At 37.7% G+C, this 19,049-nt stretch overlaps 2 protein-coding genes across 3 annotated transcripts; both read right to left on the reverse strand.

Moving 5' to 3' along the window:
- Nucleotides 1-6,479: 6,479 nt before the first annotated feature.
- On the reverse strand, nt 6,480-11,478 carry LOC121250233 (tRNase Z TRZ2, chloroplastic). 2 transcript variants are annotated; one of them, XM_041149273.1, is made up of 8 exons: nt 10,922-11,478; nt 10,054-10,216; nt 9,900-9,970; nt 9,288-9,383; nt 9,079-9,192; nt 7,940-8,008; nt 7,309-7,383; nt 6,480-6,779 (listed from the first exon to the last, which is right to left on the reverse strand). In XM_041149273.1, exons 1-8 carry the CDS (start codon nt 11,300-11,302, stop codon nt 6,690-6,692), a joined length of 1,059 nt encoding a protein of 352 aa, XP_041005207.1. In that variant the 5' UTR covers nt 11,303-11,478; the 3' UTR covers nt 6,480-6,689. The 2 variants fall into 2 exon arrangements, with proteins under 2 accessions (XP_041005207.1, XP_041005209.1); XM_041149275.1 differs by lacking the exon at nt 7,309-7,383.
- A 428-nt stretch (nt 11,479-11,906) lies between these two features.
- LOC121250232 (putative BPI/LBP family protein At1g04970) lies at nt 11,907-17,761 on the reverse strand. The gene is made up of 6 exons (XM_041149272.1): nt 17,243-17,761; nt 16,129-16,268; nt 14,163-14,514; nt 13,713-13,961; nt 12,448-12,573; nt 11,907-12,330 (listed from the first exon to the last, which is right to left on the reverse strand). Exons 1-6 carry the CDS (start codon nt 17,648-17,650, stop codon nt 12,127-12,129), a joined length of 1,479 nt encoding a protein of 492 aa, XP_041005206.1. The 5' UTR covers nt 17,651-17,761; the 3' UTR covers nt 11,907-12,126.
- Nucleotides 17,762-19,049: the final 1,288 nt, after the last annotated feature.

Here is a 19,049-nt window from a genome sequence, read left to right on the forward strand (position 1 = left end):
TTATATTCAATAGTGAAATGCATAAGCGTCATGCAGTCATTTTAAAAAAGAACGAGATTTATCATTAAAAAAATAATTTCTTTTTATGTAGATCTCATATTTATTCATTTTTTTTAAAATGATTGCACGACATTTATACACTTACGACTATAACTATCATTTCTCTAAAATCAAATGGGAAAAAAAAATAGGATTGGGCTCTTCGAGTTGTCACAATTATAGTAAGTTATGCACAAAAAAGTAGTAGTTTTCTCCATGAAAATTTATAAAAGGTTAACTGTTGGATACCAGGCATTGCGTTCGATCCATGGACGATTTTTTTTTAATAAGTAAACGATTGTATTAATAAGAATAAGCATAGCCTAAATATACAAGATGATACAAGATGTAACACCTATATAGGAAGAAGAAATGGAAACAAGAAATTCATGAACACCGAGTCCATTAAAATTTATAGCTATGACCCATAACTAAAGTTCTAATAAAAAGAGATCTAAACTTCTCTAATGAGTGCTCCTTCTCTTCGAATGTTCAATCATTTCGCTCCTGCTATAAGCACCATAGAATACAGATAGGAACTATCTTCCACATGGTTGTGATTTGTGGAATACTTCCTAGATTTGTCCAACTGGCCTAAAGCGCAACCATTGTGGTGGGCATAACCCAATTTAGCTATAATCTGCAGCACAATTCATCCCATAACACTCTAACAATCTTACAGTGTAGTAAAATATTATCCATAGTCTCACCAGTTTTCTTACACATGCAGTACCAATTTACTATGATTACCCTGCATTTTCGTAAGTTATTTGTTATCAAAATCTTATCTAGAGAAGTTATCCAAGCAAAAAATGCCACTTTGGGAGACGCCATATTTCGCCAAATCATTTTCCATGGAAACTAATTATTCTGCGACTGTGTGAGAGCCTTATAGAAAGAGAGAATTGAGAATGTACCTTTACCTATGGGTATCTACTACAACGTGTTAACTCCTTGAGTGCTCAGTCTCATGGAATACAAGAGATTAAAAAGGTTCTCAAAGTTGCCAACTTCTCAATCTAGGGCCGCCCTACTGAAGTTGATATTCCATTGGACTTGATTCCTAGATATCATCATAAAGTCAGCCACTGAAACTTCTTTCTCATATGCAACCTGGAAAGCTAAAGGGAATGGGTCATTTAGGCATTATTTCCACACCATAGGTCGCTTCAGAATTTTATCCTAGAACCATCTCCCAACATGAGTCTAGTATGACGAGTAAAAACCCCTCACCCTTATCTAATATGCTTCCAGACTCCCATTCCATAAGCCCCCACTTACCTCTCTAGTGCACCAACCCCCACAAACCTCCAAATTTGCAATCAATCACTGACTTCCATAAGGATTTCGGTCCCATATTATATTGCCTCAACCATTTTCGAAGTAAAGTTCGATTGAAAATCTTCAGATTTCTAATTCCCAATCCACCAGAAGAGATTGAGGAGCATAAATTTTCCTAACTTACTAGATGGAATTTGAATTCATCCCTCATGCCACTCTAAAAGAAATCACAATGAAGTTTCTCAATCTTGGTCGCCACACTTGCTGGAATTGGGAATAGAGATAAGAAGTACATTGGTAAATTAGACAACGTATAATTGATTAAGACGACCTTGCCACCTTTCGACAAGTACAATCTCTTCCAACCTGTCAATCTACGTTCTATCTTCTCAATCACTGTATCCCAGATTGATTTAGCCCTTGAGGCAGCCCCTAACGGAATACCAAGATAATTCATGGGAAGAGAGGAAACCTTACATCCAAGAGTGTTAGCTAACTGTCGGATATTGCGAATATTACTAACTGGCACCAGCTCTGATTTGTCAAAGTTCACTTTCAAACCTGATGCTGTTTCAAAATAAAGTAGAAGTGCCCTTGGTGCCTGAATCTAGTTTTGTTCTGTCTCATAAAATATCAGTGTTTCATCTGCAAACAACAAGTGAGAAATATTAAGAGTACCCCTATTGGGGTCACCAACTGAGAATCCAACCACAAAGCCATTGTTGACCAAAGCTGAAATCATTCTGCTATGCGCCTCCATAATGACGACAAAGAGGAGTGGGGACAAAAATCCCCTTCTCTTAGGCCTTGGGAGCTGTTAAAAAAAAAAATCGCCATTGATATGCACCATCTGATCCATGAGTACTATCTTTCTCCAAATCCACACCTCTCAAGCAAGTAAAGTAGGAAGTCCCAATTAACATGATTATAGGCCTTCTCTCTATCTAACTTACATAAGATCCCTATATTGCTAGATTTTAGTCTACTATCTAGGCATTCATTGGTGATGAGAACTGAGTCCAGAATTTACCTACCCCTTACAAATGCATTTTGGGGTTTTGTAATGATCTTCCCTAATACCTCCCTTAGTCGATTTGCAAGCACTTTGAAAATGATTTTATACATTCCATTCACAAGACTAGTGGGCCAATAATCATTTCCCCCTGATTCTCCAATTTTCTTAGGAATCAGTGCAATAAAAGTGACATTGAGATTTTTCTCAAATTTTTCAACCAAGAACAATTCTTGAGATACCTTCATTAGATCCTCCTTCACCACATCCCAACATGGTTGGAAGAATCCCATATAAAATTTTTCTGAATCAAGTGTTTTGTCTTTGACCATTCTCCTTACCACACCGTGAACCTCTATCTCCTCGAAGGACCTCTCCAACCAAGAGACATCCTATGGCTCAATACACTCAAAACCTAGTCCATCAATCTTTGATCGCCACCCTTATTGCTCAATAAGCAAGTGTTCAAAAAAAAAAAAAAAATCAGCAACATGTTCTCGAATTACAGGGGCGTCCATACAAGCCACACCATCTATATTCAGCATCTCAATGGTGTTGGTTCTCCTATGAGAGTTAGCCACTCTATGAAAGAACTTCATACTTTGATCCCCTTCTTTCAACCACAATGCTCTTGAATTTTGGTGCCAAGAGATTTCCTCCAATAAGATAACCCTCTTTAATTCTGAGACCAACCTTGACTTCTGAGATAACTCTTCTGAGAAAAGAACCTGGCCCTCCTATATCCTCTCTAACTCTTGTAGCTCCTCCAACATGGACTACTTACGGTCACCTATGTTATCAAATGATTGAGCATTCCAAAACTTTAAATCTTTTTTTAAAACTTTCAGCTTTCTTGCGAAGATGAAGCTAGGGGTGCCATGAATCTAATATGAAGACCACCATTACCTAACCTTGCCCACAAAACCTTCAATTTTCAACCTCGTATTTTCGAATATAAAGTACTGATGCCCTCCTTGGATACCACCATAATCCAACAAGATAGGAAAATTATCCGAACAAATGAGAGACAGCCTTTTTTAATATACATCTAGATAATGGGTTTTCCACTCTGATGAGACTAAAAATTTGACCAATCTAGACCACGTCTGATTATTGGATTGCTTGAATGTTCCACCCATGAGAGGGATGTCCACCAAACTCAAGTAAAAAATACACTTAGAGAATTCTATCATTGCTAGTTATAGCCTACTTTCTCATGAACGTTCACATGAGAATCTTATAACATTTAAATCACCACATATGTACCGTTGTATGTCCCACCAGTTATGTACTCCAACTATTTCTTCCCTTAAATGTCTTTTATTGTTGTCCAAATCCGACTTGTAAATACCAGCACAAACCAACAAGAAGTTATCTTCCACACTCTTAAAGGAACATGCCACTATGTACCCCTATGAATTCCTTCATTTTCTCCACCACATTTCTATCCCATATCACTAGAACACCTCCTAAAGCCCAATCAAATGTAAGATAAGCCCAATTCACATATGAACAACTCCATATACTTCGAACAATTATTCTTGGAATAGATTTCAACTTGGTTTCTTGTAAGTATACAATGTCTGTCTTCCACTCATGAAGCAAATTTTTTATTCGATGACGCTTATTGACATCATTGAGCCCAACATTCCAAGAAACAATTATGGGCTTCATAAAGAATGTGCTAGCCCTTTCCCTTTGGATCTTTCTCGGCTTGAGTTGCCCTCATATTTAAGAGACCACGTTAGTCTCTCTAGCACCGTCTGTTTTTTGGAACCAGATTTCTTGAACTGAGCATGACCCACTTCAATGGCAGTAAGCAAAGCCATAAAGTTTTCCCCAAAACCCACGCACTCCATCCCCACACAATATTGAATTTCCTTCACATTATGTAGAACCCAATCAGAAACACTAGATTGACCTAGTAACATACAGTTTAGGGGTATGGGCTCCCCATCTCTAGTAGCCCATTGTGAATCCATCGGCATCCCCATCTCCTCCTCCGTGAAGAAATTCCTACAACAAAAAAGAGAAGCCTTTCATCGGAATAAGCATCCATGAGGACCCTTCAACGACTCCCTCATCACTTCCAACCACTGTATACAGATCTCGACCCACATCCATCTACTGTACAACCTTTGTCGAAAATGATATCACTAGAGAATCAATGGCAACCACTTCCCTGCTTCTCGTCAGCATTTTTTAGCTAAGATGCGCCGGAGATCCGATGCTTGATGGTAGGGAAATGTCCAAAGCCCTTTCAGAGATTGTTGTCGTCGACTCCCCCACCATTGTCATCACCCTTTAGGCCACCGTTGAGGGTTCCTCGACCATTCGCGAAAGTGTTGGCACCTTTCCTAGCGAGGATGCCAGACTCCTGTTTGTAAAGGGCCCAAAGGATCGGCCCACTTGCTCTGCTGCTATAACTCTCCACATTAGTTGCTATAACTCTGCTAGGTCTAGCAACCTTCAAGCCTAGACCCACTTGTCCCCTTTTGAGCTGCTTTTCTATAACTATGCTAAGTCCACTTTCCTCTGAGCCCAAGCTTGTACCGAGCCTATTGATCTCCAAGCCCAAGCTCGTGTCCTTTTTTTTTCCTCTTCACACCGTATCAAAATATCCACATTTTCTTGAAGTTCCTTCAATTGTGCCTTCACGTCCAGCAGCATACTGCATATGCCCCCTTTTGCCAGCACGATAGAAGGCCTGCCATTGCCACCCTTCCACTAAGCACTAACTGTACCTACAGTTAGAGGAGCTCTGCCGGTCCCATGTAGGTTTAACTTGTCTTCCAGAGGCTTCTCTCCGAGCTTCCATGACACCTTTGTCTCCAACCCTATTCTCATGGGGTTGCACCGGCTTCATTGTCAACTCCAGGATGCTCCTAATACGAGCGTTTTTTGGGCTGAAGCAATGCCACTAACAGCTTTATATGTGCCCCTCCTCTATAATGACTTATGCCTCTCCCTTTATTTGCGAACTCTCATAGTGCTTCCGCCATCCTCCTACATCCCTTACCCTTCATCTCTTCAGGTATGAAGATAAAACTACGACTGCTACCACCACTGTATTCCACTAGTGCCATGTAGAGACCGCGAGCATTTTAGCACCGTTGCGTTATGAAGCTACGATTTCCTTCCCTTATTGTGGTGTAGAAGTCATTTTTTTCTCCCTTCATATAGTCCTCCATTGCTTTAGCAAACCACTACACCGTGGACAACCCTAGTCTCAACTCTTTCATCACCTTTCAGCTTCTCTCAGTAATAAACATGGGTTCCATCCTTCGATAATAAAAAACTTTCGATTCTATCACTACATGTTTCAAGAAACCCATTGTAATCGCACCTAACATATATAAACTCAATTGTAATCTCGCCATTACAGACCACCAAACATCATGGGAGAGAAAAATTATGACTTTTCATCTTCAAGGTTTTCCTGTAAACCATTTCTATTCCCATTTATCTTAAACTATTTGTATCAACGATTGGTTATTGTCTATAAGAACATGTAAGAAGGAAATTCTCATTCTCATTAGAGTATAAAGTCGAAGGTTCCTCTCCTTTCTATTGTTTGTATAATGTCAAAGTCCAATTAAGTAGGATGAATCAACGTTAAAGTATGCAGGAACAACCGTCTCACTCTAATTTTCTTTCTTTTGTTGACGTGAATAAAGTCAAAGGTGAAGAAGAATGCATAACATCAAACAATATCAGAACATGTCAGAACAAAAAATTCGTAACGGAGTACTGGACATTTGGTAATTGCCATTCTCGGGTTACTAGAGTAGGCCTATTCTATTTTTTTGGTTAGGAATTTACGATTGTTTATTAACTGCTCTACAAGTTGTCCATGAAAAACCTTCTCGACATAATAGAGTAAAATATGCTGAAGCCATTTTTCGGACATGGTGGTTCGGCCTTAATGCCTTCGTCCACATGGGTCTGGTCGGGGCAATTCACTGAAAATAGATGTCCCTACAACGCGCTGTCCGAAATCACACCAATATCTTCAGTAACATAAATACATAATCTGCAAAGTGGAATGATCTAATAGTGTTTGCTGGACTACCAAGGCACGGTCCATAGTCCAACGGCAAACATTCTTGTTATGTCTCATCACATCCTATACCACTCTTTCAGTTCCAAATAAATTATAAAGTTCACATTAACAAGGCACATTATGAGTAGGTTCTCGCCTGCAACAAGAATTTCAACTCAAACAAGAATAAATTACAAATTGATTACACCTCAACAAGAACATCAAAGTTACTCGTTGATTACATCTCTCTCTCTCTCTCTCTCTCTCTCTAGGTGTTTCCATTTGCTAATAGATATATTCAACACTAGAATCCGACTAAGAGTACATAGATTTGAAACCTTCTGTAAGAGGAACTACTTTTGCTGACACCTTCGACTGCAACTTTGACACAGCTTGACGAATGTCCTGCAATTGACAGTAATTGCAATCCCTCAGTTACATGATTTATGAAGGGAAGGACCAGGGGGTCATGCCTACATAATGAAGTGTTTCCAATAATCAAGCATGTGCAGCTCATGCAAGTGAATTCCAAGTAGTCATCTATCCAACTTAAAATCCAGTCTGCAACATTCTTGTGAGCAGTGGAGGATGATTTGGTAAATAAATCTCTTTTGGTTCTTGACCCAGGTGTTTAGACTTTCCAAACAAACTCTTAACTGAAATACTAAATTCATCACACAAAACTACCTGATAAAAGACCATGATCATCATATGATTCAGACCATCCCATTTTACCCCATCCCTTTAAATAGCTAAAAATGATTGAAATGGGGAATTGATTCTGGCATAATACTGTGAACATGCCTTTCTTATTATAGGCAGGAAACCCTTGCAAGTATCTTATTGGATCTTCAAGAATTACAAGCGAATAGTCATTACACACTGCCATTACCATCAAACAGTCACAGACAGTATGGTCCAAATAAACAATTACCTCTATATTGTAGCGTGAAGAGAAATGAGTCAATAAAACTGCTTTATTTCGAATCCATTGAGCATGTTCAATGATCTGCAGTTTCAACAGAATCCTACTTCAGTAAACAAAATGAGTACGTGAGAATATTTTTAGTCCTATTTAGATATCCAAAGAGGGTTATTTGGATAAGAATAGGATGGCTTGTATCAGCGGACTGGATCCATATCTTGGATATAATGCCATGAAGCTAATCCTGGTCAAACTGTGCACTGGGCCATATCAGCCATCCAATTTTCACTTGGGTCATTCCAAGAGGTTTTAGCTGGCTGCTGAAAACTATCATATGATACAATGGATAACACAAACTATGCATGCTCACAAAAGTGTAAAATTTGGAAAACAAATAAGATTCCCCCTTCTGGTCTTTGTGCTCACCAATCAACACCTCCTTCCCTTCCCAGACTCAAATATATAACTTATTATATTTCCCAAGGGAAGTCAAAACTGAATTTTCTATGCTTGACACACCTTTTTTTTCTCTTTTAAAAAGAAAAGGGTGGTGCCCCATTATTTATTCAAAATCAGTCTCACTTATGGCAGAGGAATACCGTGGTAACAATCATTCACCTAATGAAAATGCTCGACATACCTCAAATAAATGTGTATGACCATGTTGTCGTGCATGCTCAGTGCTGAACCCTTCATCTAGGAAAGTTGCCTGTCAAAAGCACTTCATCTATCAAATGATATTGAACCAAAATCTCAGAGAATGATATAAAATCAAGAATATAACCCCTAAGGGTTGGCTCAAGTGGTAAAGGCCTTGGGCTTGAGAGCATGCTCCCCCCAGGTCTAACGTTCAAATCCCCTTGGGTGCAAACAATCTCTAGGGGCCATCGGACTGGGGAATTTTTCCCTTGAATTACCAGAGGTGCACTTGCGGGAAATTCCTTGCCGAGGGCCTGTGCACCCCTGAGATTAGTCGGGACACTGTTCCTGGACACCCAGTGCCAATAAAAAAAAATCAAGAATATTTTACTTCCAATAACATTAACTCAAGTCTGGCACAAAATCAATGAGACATACGTTGAACTCTACTCTAATTTGAAAATGTTCATATATCCATTTGGCTGGTACAAAGAAAATCTAGTATCTAGAAATTAGTCACTTAGACTACCACAACTTTGAGAAAATAGTCACTTAGACTACCACAACTTTGAATATGAACTACTGAAACAATGACAACAAGAAAGCACTATATCTGTTTAGTAATTTGTGACTATGCATGTGTATGTGATTAATAGAATAGGGCCTTTACCAGTGGGGGGAGTCAGCATCAAGATTGGCAGCCATGTCAAGGCTTTAGGAAAGTTATAAATCTCCATCAAATAGCACTTGTGCATGTAGCATGGAAAGAGTTCCAATTTTCAGCAGTAAAATGGTTTAACTTCTTCACTCTTTTTTTTTTTTAAAAAAATAAAAATAAAAATTATAGTTAAGTACAGTGGTCTAACTTTAGTCAGCAAAATCTAATTCTACTGAAAATAGAAAGGTCAAAAGAGAAACTCATGGCTTGTCACACATTCTGACATGCAATGGAATCTCCTCAAAAAGCTTATCATAAACCTGGCTTTAGAAGTTTTAGCACTTTTCGCAGGTTCAAAACATGCTGCCAACAGAAAAAATAAAAAGGCCCTTTTCTCTCCACATGAAGACCACCACATCACACAAACTTCCATTATGAAAAAGGTGGCAAGCAAATTCACAAGGAGTTTATCTACATGATACCTCAGTTATAAGAACTTTTGCCCTCAAGGCATCAGCATTTCGTGGATCAAGCATATAATCTGATGTTGTATCACCTGTGAACGCCACCTCTGGAGACAATACAATGTCCGTAATCTGAAAAAATAGAAAAAAAAAAGAAAGGAGAATTCAAGTCAGACATACAACATACAACAGGAGAAGAGCAAAACTACAATGGAGAAATTACAAACCTCAACACCAGATTTTTTCAATTTCTCAATTTGTCTTCCTTTCATACTACTGTACTGCATCTTCAGCTTTTTCCTAACTGAGTAGATGATATAACCCTGAACAAAACCAAGTAATAACATGTTAAAGACTCCGACCAGTCCTATATTGCAAACACGATATGATGAAGTAATTCTACATCATAACCGTCTATATCAAGGCCTCGACCCAAGTCCAAGGTTCTCTAGCACAGAAATTGAACCCAATGGTCACATTCATTGCTGCATAATCTGCTTATGAGTCAAAGATAGGCATCTCTAAGGATACATTTACTTTTAAAGTGACAATGGCAGATTTCAACCCTTGACTTTCTTGGCAGCTCTCAAAATAACTTCAGACTCAAATGATGACAAAAGCATCTGGGCATGCAATGTCTGCCTCCTAATAGTGTAACATGCAGTTGAGACAGATTTTACAAACCATTTATTGTTGGGTCTTCTTTGGGAAACAAGTGTATACCAAACTGAGTGTATACCAAACTGAGCTACAACTAAAAGTCTCAGTACTTATAATTTTGTTTTTCTTTTGGGAAATTGTACATAGAATAATGTGAGGAATCATTAGCTGAAGATCACCTGGCTGGGTATGACATGTTGAGTTCTAAAAGCTCGGACAACCAGATTATCGCGCATTTCATACGTTTCACCTAAAGGAAAAATCAACAAATCAGTTTCACCACAGAAACACAAACTCATATCACAGACAGGCAAGTAGGCTAGAGCTGCATACCTATGTCCAATGCAACCAAATCAAGGTTAAGCTCCACTTGGCCCATGCTCCTGTGAATTTCAAAAAGCTTCTCAACATCATCTTTGATGCAAGGAGGCACAAATACCGTTGGAGGTTTCAAGTTGTACAAACCACGACTGGCTACATACATTGGCAGACCACCCTGAGTTGGTAACATACAGTCATAAAAACATCAACACCATCTTTTTAGAAAGTCATCGACACCAAAATTAAAGCAAATAACTCCATCCATAAGGAAATTAAGACCAACAAACGCATAGAAAGTGCATATGATTAAAACATTAGTCATTAGAGCAAGCTGCATGATTGTTTTGATTGACTCTACAGGGAGCAGTACTCGCCTCTATTTCAAGAAACAAAAAGAGATATTCTTATTTAATAACCTTTATGCTGAATCCTGCTCCCACAACCTAAATTTGGCTCCAAAACACGAAAAGTCAACCATGTCTAAAACTCTAATGCTGACCATCTAACAACGAATCATGGCTTCATCACATGCTTTTTATATTTACACCAAGTACACGTTTAAAAAAATTCTTTTTTTTTCGATTAGTAATCAATTACATGTTCAAATTGGAAGACCAACAAAAGCAACCTAATTATAACAATAAACCAAAACCTCCACCAGTGTCTTTAATGCTTAAAAACCAATATTCTTAATGATTTCATTCACTTATCACCAAAAACTTAGACAGAAAAAAAAAAAAAAAAAAAAGGACTTTTCCTACTACTAACACCAAAATACAAACATATGATGCAAAAACAAATCATAGGTATTCATCCAAGGCATGAAAACTAATGCTGGGTATACAAAAAACAGAAAGAAAACGAAAGTAGAGAAGCACACAATGTGATCAAGATGAGCATGAGTGATAAAAACGAAGTTTTGCTGAATGGCGCGCGAGGGGCAACGGCCGATATCGAAAGCACACTTCAACTCAGGAACTATAACACAAGTCTCATTCCCACCAACGGAGACTCCCTCAATTGTGTATCCTTCCAAGTCCACTCCTTTTCGGAGAACTTGTGCCCTGGCTTTCCGGTACTCCTCTTCCTCTCTTATAGCTTGGCCTATTGTTGATAAATAGCCGGACCCTTTGACGGAATTCACAGGACTGACATGGGCTGGCAGGGAGAAACCGCAGTGTTGCGGTGGTGGTAAAACGGGTTGATGGAGTGGAAAATTTAATGGAGCAGTAAAGGGTGAAATGGTCAGAGATGTTTGCATTTCTGGGTTGTTGGAATTCGATAGGAGCGCATCAGAGAGAGGGAAAAAGGGGGGGTTGCAGAGGTTTTTCAATATCGACTGGGAACACAACCACTATAAACGTTGAAGAGATATCAGAGGAGAGTCAGGAGACCAATGGACTTTCCGTGGAGCGAGGTGTCACACGGCCCATAAAACAGGTTTTTTTTTTTTTTTTTTTTTTTTTTTTTTTTTTTTTTACAAATCCATTAAACAGGTTTAGTTGGACTATGGTGGTAGTCGTAACACTGTTTCTTTCCCATTTTTTGAGCTACTAATCCTAACCATTTTTTTATTAAAAAAAAAAAAAATCTTAAGAAATTTGTAGTCCAGACTCCATATACTTTTTGCTTTATTTTTTCTGGTTCCTGGGGATTGCAACCAGGAGACTTTTTATAATGTCACGAGGTTAGTAGTTCATACGGCATATGATTTTTAAAACTGTATGGCCCTGATTTTAAATCCAGTTGGCACATGCTTCTAGCATTCATGCTCAAAATATGAAAATTAACCAAAATTATTGATAAATACGGTATATTATTTGCAAGTCACCAAAATATATGGATAAATAAATAAATAAATAAAGGATCTGAACTGTGCACTCTCATTAAACTCTGAAAGTTTCTGTTCAAATGGTTCTATTATATATTCAGCAAAAAAAAAAAAAAAAAAATGGTTTTATTACAATGCACACATCCAAATGGTGAGTGGTTCAACCTGATCGACCAAGATGTACAAACTACAAAAGGGAGATTGATTGCCGCTTCCTTTTCCTACAAACACTTCCAGACAGGTGGACCGTATATTTATAAACCCAAAGCATTAGAAACTGATAAAATTGTTTGATTTTTGTATGATACATCGCTGCAGACCATAATTCTTGAATCTGAGCAAATGATGTCAGCATCATAAAGGGTAAAACCGTGAATGATGGGCAAAGGAAAACCTTTTGCAAGGTGTGAGTTCGCGTACGGCAAGAAAACTGTTTGAATAAGTGTCCACATCACAGGCTGCAACAGGAGGATATTGAAATGTTATTTTGAGAAATTTTGTTTGAATAAGTGAACATTAATATAAACAAGCAAAATAAAAATGTTATTTTGAGAAATTGCTGTGTGTAAGAGTACCTGAATTAGATATAACCGCAGATTACCAATATTACTCCATTTCAATGACATCGTGAAGTCATTTAATTTCACACTGCCAGCAAGGTTATTTCCTGCGATTTTAACTAAACCCGAGCCCCGAATTATCTGCACCAAGAGGAAGCAATATGAAAATTATGGCCTAAAAGAGAAAGAAGCGCCATACTTTTCATATGGCCTAAAAAAGAGAGAGAAGGAGCATCACATTTTTCATATGGCCTAACAAGAACAGAAAAGGAGTGTCACATTCTTCTTATTCATCTTTAAAAGACAAAAAAGGTTGGGGGGTAATTCTATTCACGATGCACAGACTTGGAAAGGAACCACAAAGATGCACTAGAATGAAGAAAAGGAAGTCGGAAAAAAAAGAGCTCACATACCATAAAGGTAACATTTAGATCTAATGTGCATAAACTAAGCATCTCATGGAAGAGTGCAAGCCACATGTTTGCAAATCCATATTGCTTCTATCCATAATGTTTGACAGAAATCAGCAGGAACTCTTTCTTATGTTTTAATTTTATGACCTCGGAAGTTACACTGCAAAACCATGATTCAGCTTCCCGTACCGCGCAGGGGGGGGGGGGGGGGGGGGTTTCTATAATTTATGCCAAACAGAAAAGGAAAAAAAAAAAAAAAAAAAAGTAATAGGACAACTTCTTTCATATTTTCCCCTAAGTTTTAATTGCTAATATCCATAATATATGCAATTACTGCTTCTACATATCCATAATTTTAATGCATAAAATTACTGCTTCTACATTGTTTCCGATAGATGGATACAATGAATATTGGGAGAAATTGCTACTTAGATCTGATAATGTATTAAAACATTGGTTAAGAATGTTCTCTTACTTATATATATATATATATATATATATATATATATATATATATATATATATAAAAAGATGTATTGTGAATGTTGAGTTACTTATACTGTTGGTATCATCTGTTATGCAAAGCTGTGCAATTCTTGTCAGAAGCGAATGGCAAACCCATGTCCAAATCAGCCCCTTACTATGATCATTCTCACATTAATAATGATTATGTTAAATTCACGAAATACAGAATGACAGAGACAAGAAAACCCATTTGTACACTAAAAATGTCAATCAGCATTAGGCAAGGGAATTAAAAAATATATATATTGTTTGATTAGAAAAAAGAATAATAATATAAGAGCTTAACACAGATTGAAGAATAAAGATGACCAAAATTGTCATTTCGCCCATCAATAAGCTTACCAGCGTGATGCATGCAACTGGTATTACTTTGCCTGCTTCCAAAACGTCAATCACCAAGTCTAGATTAATGACTGCATCGATATTATTCTTTGCAATCCTTATGACTGGAGGAGAGGATAAAGACATATTCAAATTCATATCGTCATTTGGGTATTTCTTGTACAGTTGGGGAACAATGAATCTCCATCCACCAGTGTTCAAAAGAGACTGATCTGGTACTTTGTCCACAATCCATTGCATAAATGATGCCTGAACAGGGAAAGAATAATTTATTTAACAACATGAGATAATATATATCGAACCAAAATCAACAACAACATGCAATTTAGCAAAAGAATATACAAACAACATAAACTTCAGATTTAGAGACATCAATACATTTTGGCCCTATAAACAAGAATATTTATAATGAATCCGGCAAAACATAATCTTTGGAAAAATAAGTCTTACATTATAGTAAAAGGTCGACGCAGAGTTAAAGACAGCCTCATCTAATGTAATTGCAAGCATTCGAGATGAACTGGGGCAGAAAACCGAAGACTGTGAATTCTCAAGGCGATGCTTGGGGACTGGAGCTCTTTTTCTTCCTGTGAATAACCCATTGATCTCAAATACAATGGAAGAATTACTCAACAAAGGGTCATTTACGAAAGTTATATTCAGAGAAGCATTGTCATCCACTGGGATTTCTTTTGGAAGAGTTTGGAGAAAGGAGTCAAGCTTCAAAATCCCTTCATCAAGTTTCTTAGTAATAGCCTTTTCCACTGCAGATCCTATTTGCCCTTCAAAAGCATCAACCATACTGCCAGATGACAAGAATAAAGTCTTAAATAACAGTGAAATGAGCAGATCCTGGTTCCGTCCAAAAGATATGCAAAGCAAAGGCATATGCAAAGGATGTACAATTTTTTTCCTCCGCGAATTGAGGGGCCCTAATGGCAGGGGAAGTAGGAGGGTAAGGGTAGAACTAATGACCTCAGCTTCATGTGGCCAAAGGATGATTGGAATAGACTACTAGTATCCATTATATGCATCATAACAGTGCTGATGCGCATCACAGTGAAAGAAAATAATTAATTAATTAAAAATATTAATCCTTCTAAAACTGCTTGTATATAGCAAAGCACTCGGCCTGAACTTCAAGTTTTACCTACCTATATGAGAAGGAAACGTTTCAAAATACACCAAAAAAAAAAGAAAAGAAAAAAAAAAAGGGGAAAGGAAAAGGGTACTCTTGAACACTTCTTACGCGGTAGGGTTGCACCCTGTACTTTTCTTACAAGACAGAAAAGCAAAGAATAATACTGTTCTCTATTTGACAAAGGTTGTAAGAAGGAAGCTCCTACCAGATTATTGCCTTTCAGAGTATCAAGGGAGAAAGGAGCATAATTGGTTAAATTAGGTTAATCTTCATTCTAGATGTTTGCATGAAGGAAGCGAAGTTCTCAACTTTAAATCACACTGAACATTTTGACATGTGAACTATCAAGTCAATCCATCAGCTTTTCAAATTATAGAGTACCATTTTCACGGCCATCATGCTTGTTGACTGAAGTTAATAAAAGAAGAGATTATATGCAGACACCAAATGCAAACACACAATACAAATGACTAGCTGAAAGTAACACTAGCTAAGACTGGGATATACTGTAGTTTAGATGATTCAGGGCCTGTTTGGATACTTAGAATATCTATGTATATCTATGAATAGTAGTGAAATGGTTTGATTTAAGATATTTTATTGGGTTTTGGAAAACGAGAGAGAAAAAGTTGAATAAAAATATTATAAAGTTAAAAAATTGTTTGAATATAATTTTTTAATATAATTTTTTAATATAATTTTTGTTTTGAAATTTGAAAAAGTAGAATTGTGTTTTGTTTGGAAGTTTGGGAAAGTTGTGATGATTAGGTAATGATTAGACAAAAAGTTGAAGATTTGAAATTAAAAAGTGTTTTGTGTTTGAGTGATGTCTGAGAAGGAAATATCTGAGAATACTTGAAAACAATTGTGTTGCCAAATGGACCCTCAATCATTATCAATGAGAACTAACGGTTACACAGATAAGAAGAATGCAGTGACAGAACCGAAGGAAGAAAAAAAAGGTTGGTCAAGGCTATAATAGGCATGGTAGTCTGTGATTTTAACAAAAAACAAACAGAGCGAACGGTAGCATAAGCTGGATACTTCTCTTTATATAGAGAGGGACTGCTAGAATAATTAAAAAGGAAAAAGAAAAGAGGAATGCAAACATAAAAACTGCATCATTGGAAAGGAAAAAAAAGGGAATAAATAACTGCCAGTTTCTAGCATACAATGACTAAAATCACCAACTAAACAAAAATTCAAAACAACAGTTACAAAAGTGATGCACCTGTTCCTCTTAATAAAATTAAGTTACGTGTAAATATTACATACCCTTGATAAAGCCATGATGCTCCTCCATCCAATATTACTGATATCTCTTTCACATAGCAACCACACTCCATGAGGGAAAGCTTCAGTGTTCCTTCCTGGTTCTCCAAGCCTAGAGTAAGCCCCACTTCCATGCCTTCAACCTTACCCAGGAGCAGCACCCATCAAATTCCCTTTTTTAATGTACACATGAGAAATGAGCAAACAAACACACAAGAGAAACTAGAAAAGATTTAACAGATACATGAAGCCTATGCATTTTTAATTATAATTTTTAGTTTCCCAAAGCAAACGTTAACAAAGGAGGGGGATTATTTGAAATGTCATTTTCAAAATAATTAGCACCTTACGAACCTAAACCCAGAAATAGACTCCCTAAGATGACTGAATTGAGAAAGAACAGAGATAAACTCCCTGGGATAACTTGATTCGGACAACAAGAATAAAAATTAGTATAAAGCTCATAGGCAAGTCCTACAACCCAGGCTTTTAGGAGAAAAGAAGAAGGCATACCCTTCATGCAAAAACTACAAGAGAAAAAGCCAATCACTATCGGAGCAACAAGAACTCATCCTCACATTCCAGTGAGTTGCCAAGACGATATAACAGGAAATCACCCATGCTGGTTCTTCTAAGCGGGGTTATTGCTAATCTTAACCAAATTGAAACATCCTATTGCATACTCTAATAGCCTATAGTCTATGTAACAAATTCCGCCTTAGTATTATCAAAATACAAGAAATTTGCAACAAAGAAATTCAAGCAGCTAGAAACAAAAAAAACAAGAAAATAAGATATCTCCAGAAAACCTCCAAATAAATAAATTCAAAGACCACAAAAAGCCTAGAATTTTTTGTGGGGTAAGTTAAAAAGCTAAGAATTCAATCTCGGTAACACAGTAAGTCAGGACAATTATACGTCCAAAACACTGTAAAGCTATTATATAGCAATTCAAACACGCCAAAATAAACAAAATCCAATTGCAAATCCCAGATTTTAAATCAAATTAAAGAGATAATTCTAAATATGTTATTCCTAAACAGTAGCACAATAAAGCTACCAAATTCCCAAACCAGACGCAAAAGTTTGCATCAAACTCCAACAAGCTAAGCTATACCTGAACAGAAGCACTCCCTCTATCCGAAATCTCAACCGGCACAAGCCAGGTACTGTAAGAATAATACCAATTCATACTCAAATTACAAGTAGCCCCTGCCACAATAATCGCAATCCCTGTATCTCCAGGCTTCACATACGACTCGGAAACATCGATTTTGTATATTGTAGTATTCGACAGGACCATATGGACGTTACCCACAAATGGGATTTTCACAGATTTCTCAATCTTGGGAAGTTGGAGGGGGATTATTGAAGAAATTGCCTCGTCGATAAGCAAGTTTTTGACAAAATCAAGACCTTGTTGGGAGAGGGCTACGGAGGTAAAGGCTTGGTCCGTTAGTTCTAGATGGGAATTCGTGGGAATGAAGAAAGAAGCCATTAGAACGAAGAGAATAGTGGGTGCCATCCAGCTTTGCTATTGGGTTGCTCGCATAATCGCATTCGCAGTACTCAGATGGATTTAAACCCTTCTTTTTCATCCGGGAGAAATCCAGACAAATACAGCCGACTTTTCTTTTTTTTTTTTTTTTTACTCAAATACACGTGGACTTGAATGACTAGAGTAATCAAGACTCTTTTCTGTAAAATGTCAATAATGCCCACGTCATTTTAAGCATCAGCAACCGTAGGTGTGCAATTTTGCACACCTACCTGGCAATCGTTTTTTATTTTTGTTTTTTTTTCTTTCTGTAAAATGTACCGTTTTCGATAGTATTTTTATATTATTCCCAATTCGAATTTGAGCGGCCCCCCACATCGAGTCTCCTTCCTGCCTATGTCGAACCTTGTCTGTCCATTGTCACTGGCGACGCCGTCTCTCTTTCAAGCAACATCAAGTCCGTCTGCATAGCGATGCCACTTCCCACATCGCTCAGCTCTCCTCCCTCCTCGTCTCCCGCCCATCTCTTTTTGTTCCTCTCCCCCCTCCCCCCGGGCCCCTGCATCGCCCATCCTCTCCCCCACCCCCACCACCTGCGCCGTCCATCATTTTCCAATATTTTAGTCATCGTCCCAAGTGCATGTGTGCGTTTCTCTCTCCTTAATTTTCTTTGCTTCATTTATGTTTTAGACATTTGAGATTGATTTTGGAAAATACATGTCGCACAGTTGCTAACTTTCTCATCTTCCCTGCTTCAAAATCGACATCAACGATCCAAATCTACATCTCGGCAGCCAGGTGAGTGGTTTCTTGCCCTAGAGTCCCTCCCTATCTTACATATTTCAACCCAAAATGCTTGGGCTTTAGTTTGGAGTGCTACTGTTGATTTTTAGTTTATGGTTTGTAGTTCGTGCATACCATGATTTGTGATTTTGGGTGTCTTCTGTCGCATAGTTGCTAACTCTCTCATTTTGGGTTGGGTCGTGATTTTGGGTGTCTGAAAATGAAGACACAGCCATGGAGAAGATGGGTTTCCCTTTCTCTTGCTTGCCTTTGCTATTGCTCGGATTGTTTGATATGTTTGATATTCAATTCTTGGTGTAGGTTTAAGTTTTTGGGCTGAGCATGGTATTAGCATTATCAATAGACTTTTTGTACTCTTCCTGCATCCATCTCTCAAATAATTACGAGATAATTTCTATGAGCACAAATAATGCTCTATTAATAGAGGTATTGTTCTTGTGATACACCATACGGGACATGAGCTATATGGGATGAGATATGGATATGTGAGAGGCTTCCATGATCTTTGTTTGTGGAGCAAAAGGGAGAAAAAAATGCAGCCATGTCAAAGGGATGTGGCTAGTGCAGAGAGACATAGCCAGTCAATTGAGTCGTGTAGTGTGGGAGCAACATGGGTGAGTCT

Source organism: Juglans microcarpa x Juglans regia, chromosome 2D (genome assembly GCF_004785595.1).
Source record: "Juglans microcarpa x Juglans regia isolate MS1-56 chromosome 2D, Jm3101_v1.0, whole genome shotgun sequence".
NCBI classification, from domain to species: Eukaryota; Viridiplantae; Streptophyta; class Magnoliopsida; order Fagales; family Juglandaceae; genus Juglans; species Juglans microcarpa x Juglans regia.

What these genes read in the sequence shown, in the direction of transcription:
- LOC121250233 (XM_041149273.1), bottom strand. Translation starts at nt 11,302, where the DNA reads ATGCAAACATCTCTGACCATTTCACCCTTTACTGCTCCATTAAATTTT. An exon ending in TTTGGTTGCATTGGACATAG is followed by an intron (nt 9,971 to 10,053) that starts GTATGCAGCTCT and finishes TTTTTCCTTTAG; the next exon opens with GTGAAACGTATGAAATGCGC. An exon ending in CTTCACGCTACAATATAGAG is followed by an intron (nt 6,780 to 7,308) that starts GTAATTGTTTAT and finishes TGTCAATTGCAG; the next exon opens with GACATTCGTCAAGCTGTGTC.
- LOC121250232 (XM_041149272.1), bottom strand. Translation starts at nt 17,650, where the DNA reads ATGGCACCCACTATTCTCTTCGTTCTAATGGCTTCTTTCTTCATTCCC. An exon ending in GCATCATGGCTTTATCAAGG is followed by an intron (nt 14,515 to 16,128) that starts GTATGTAATATT and finishes GTCATCTGGCAG; the next exon opens with TATGGTTGATGCTTTTGAAG. An exon ending in TGCGGTTATATCTAATTCAG is followed by an intron (nt 12,331 to 12,447) that starts GTACTCTTACAC and finishes CTCCTGTTGCAG; the next exon opens with CCTGTGATGTGGACACTTAT.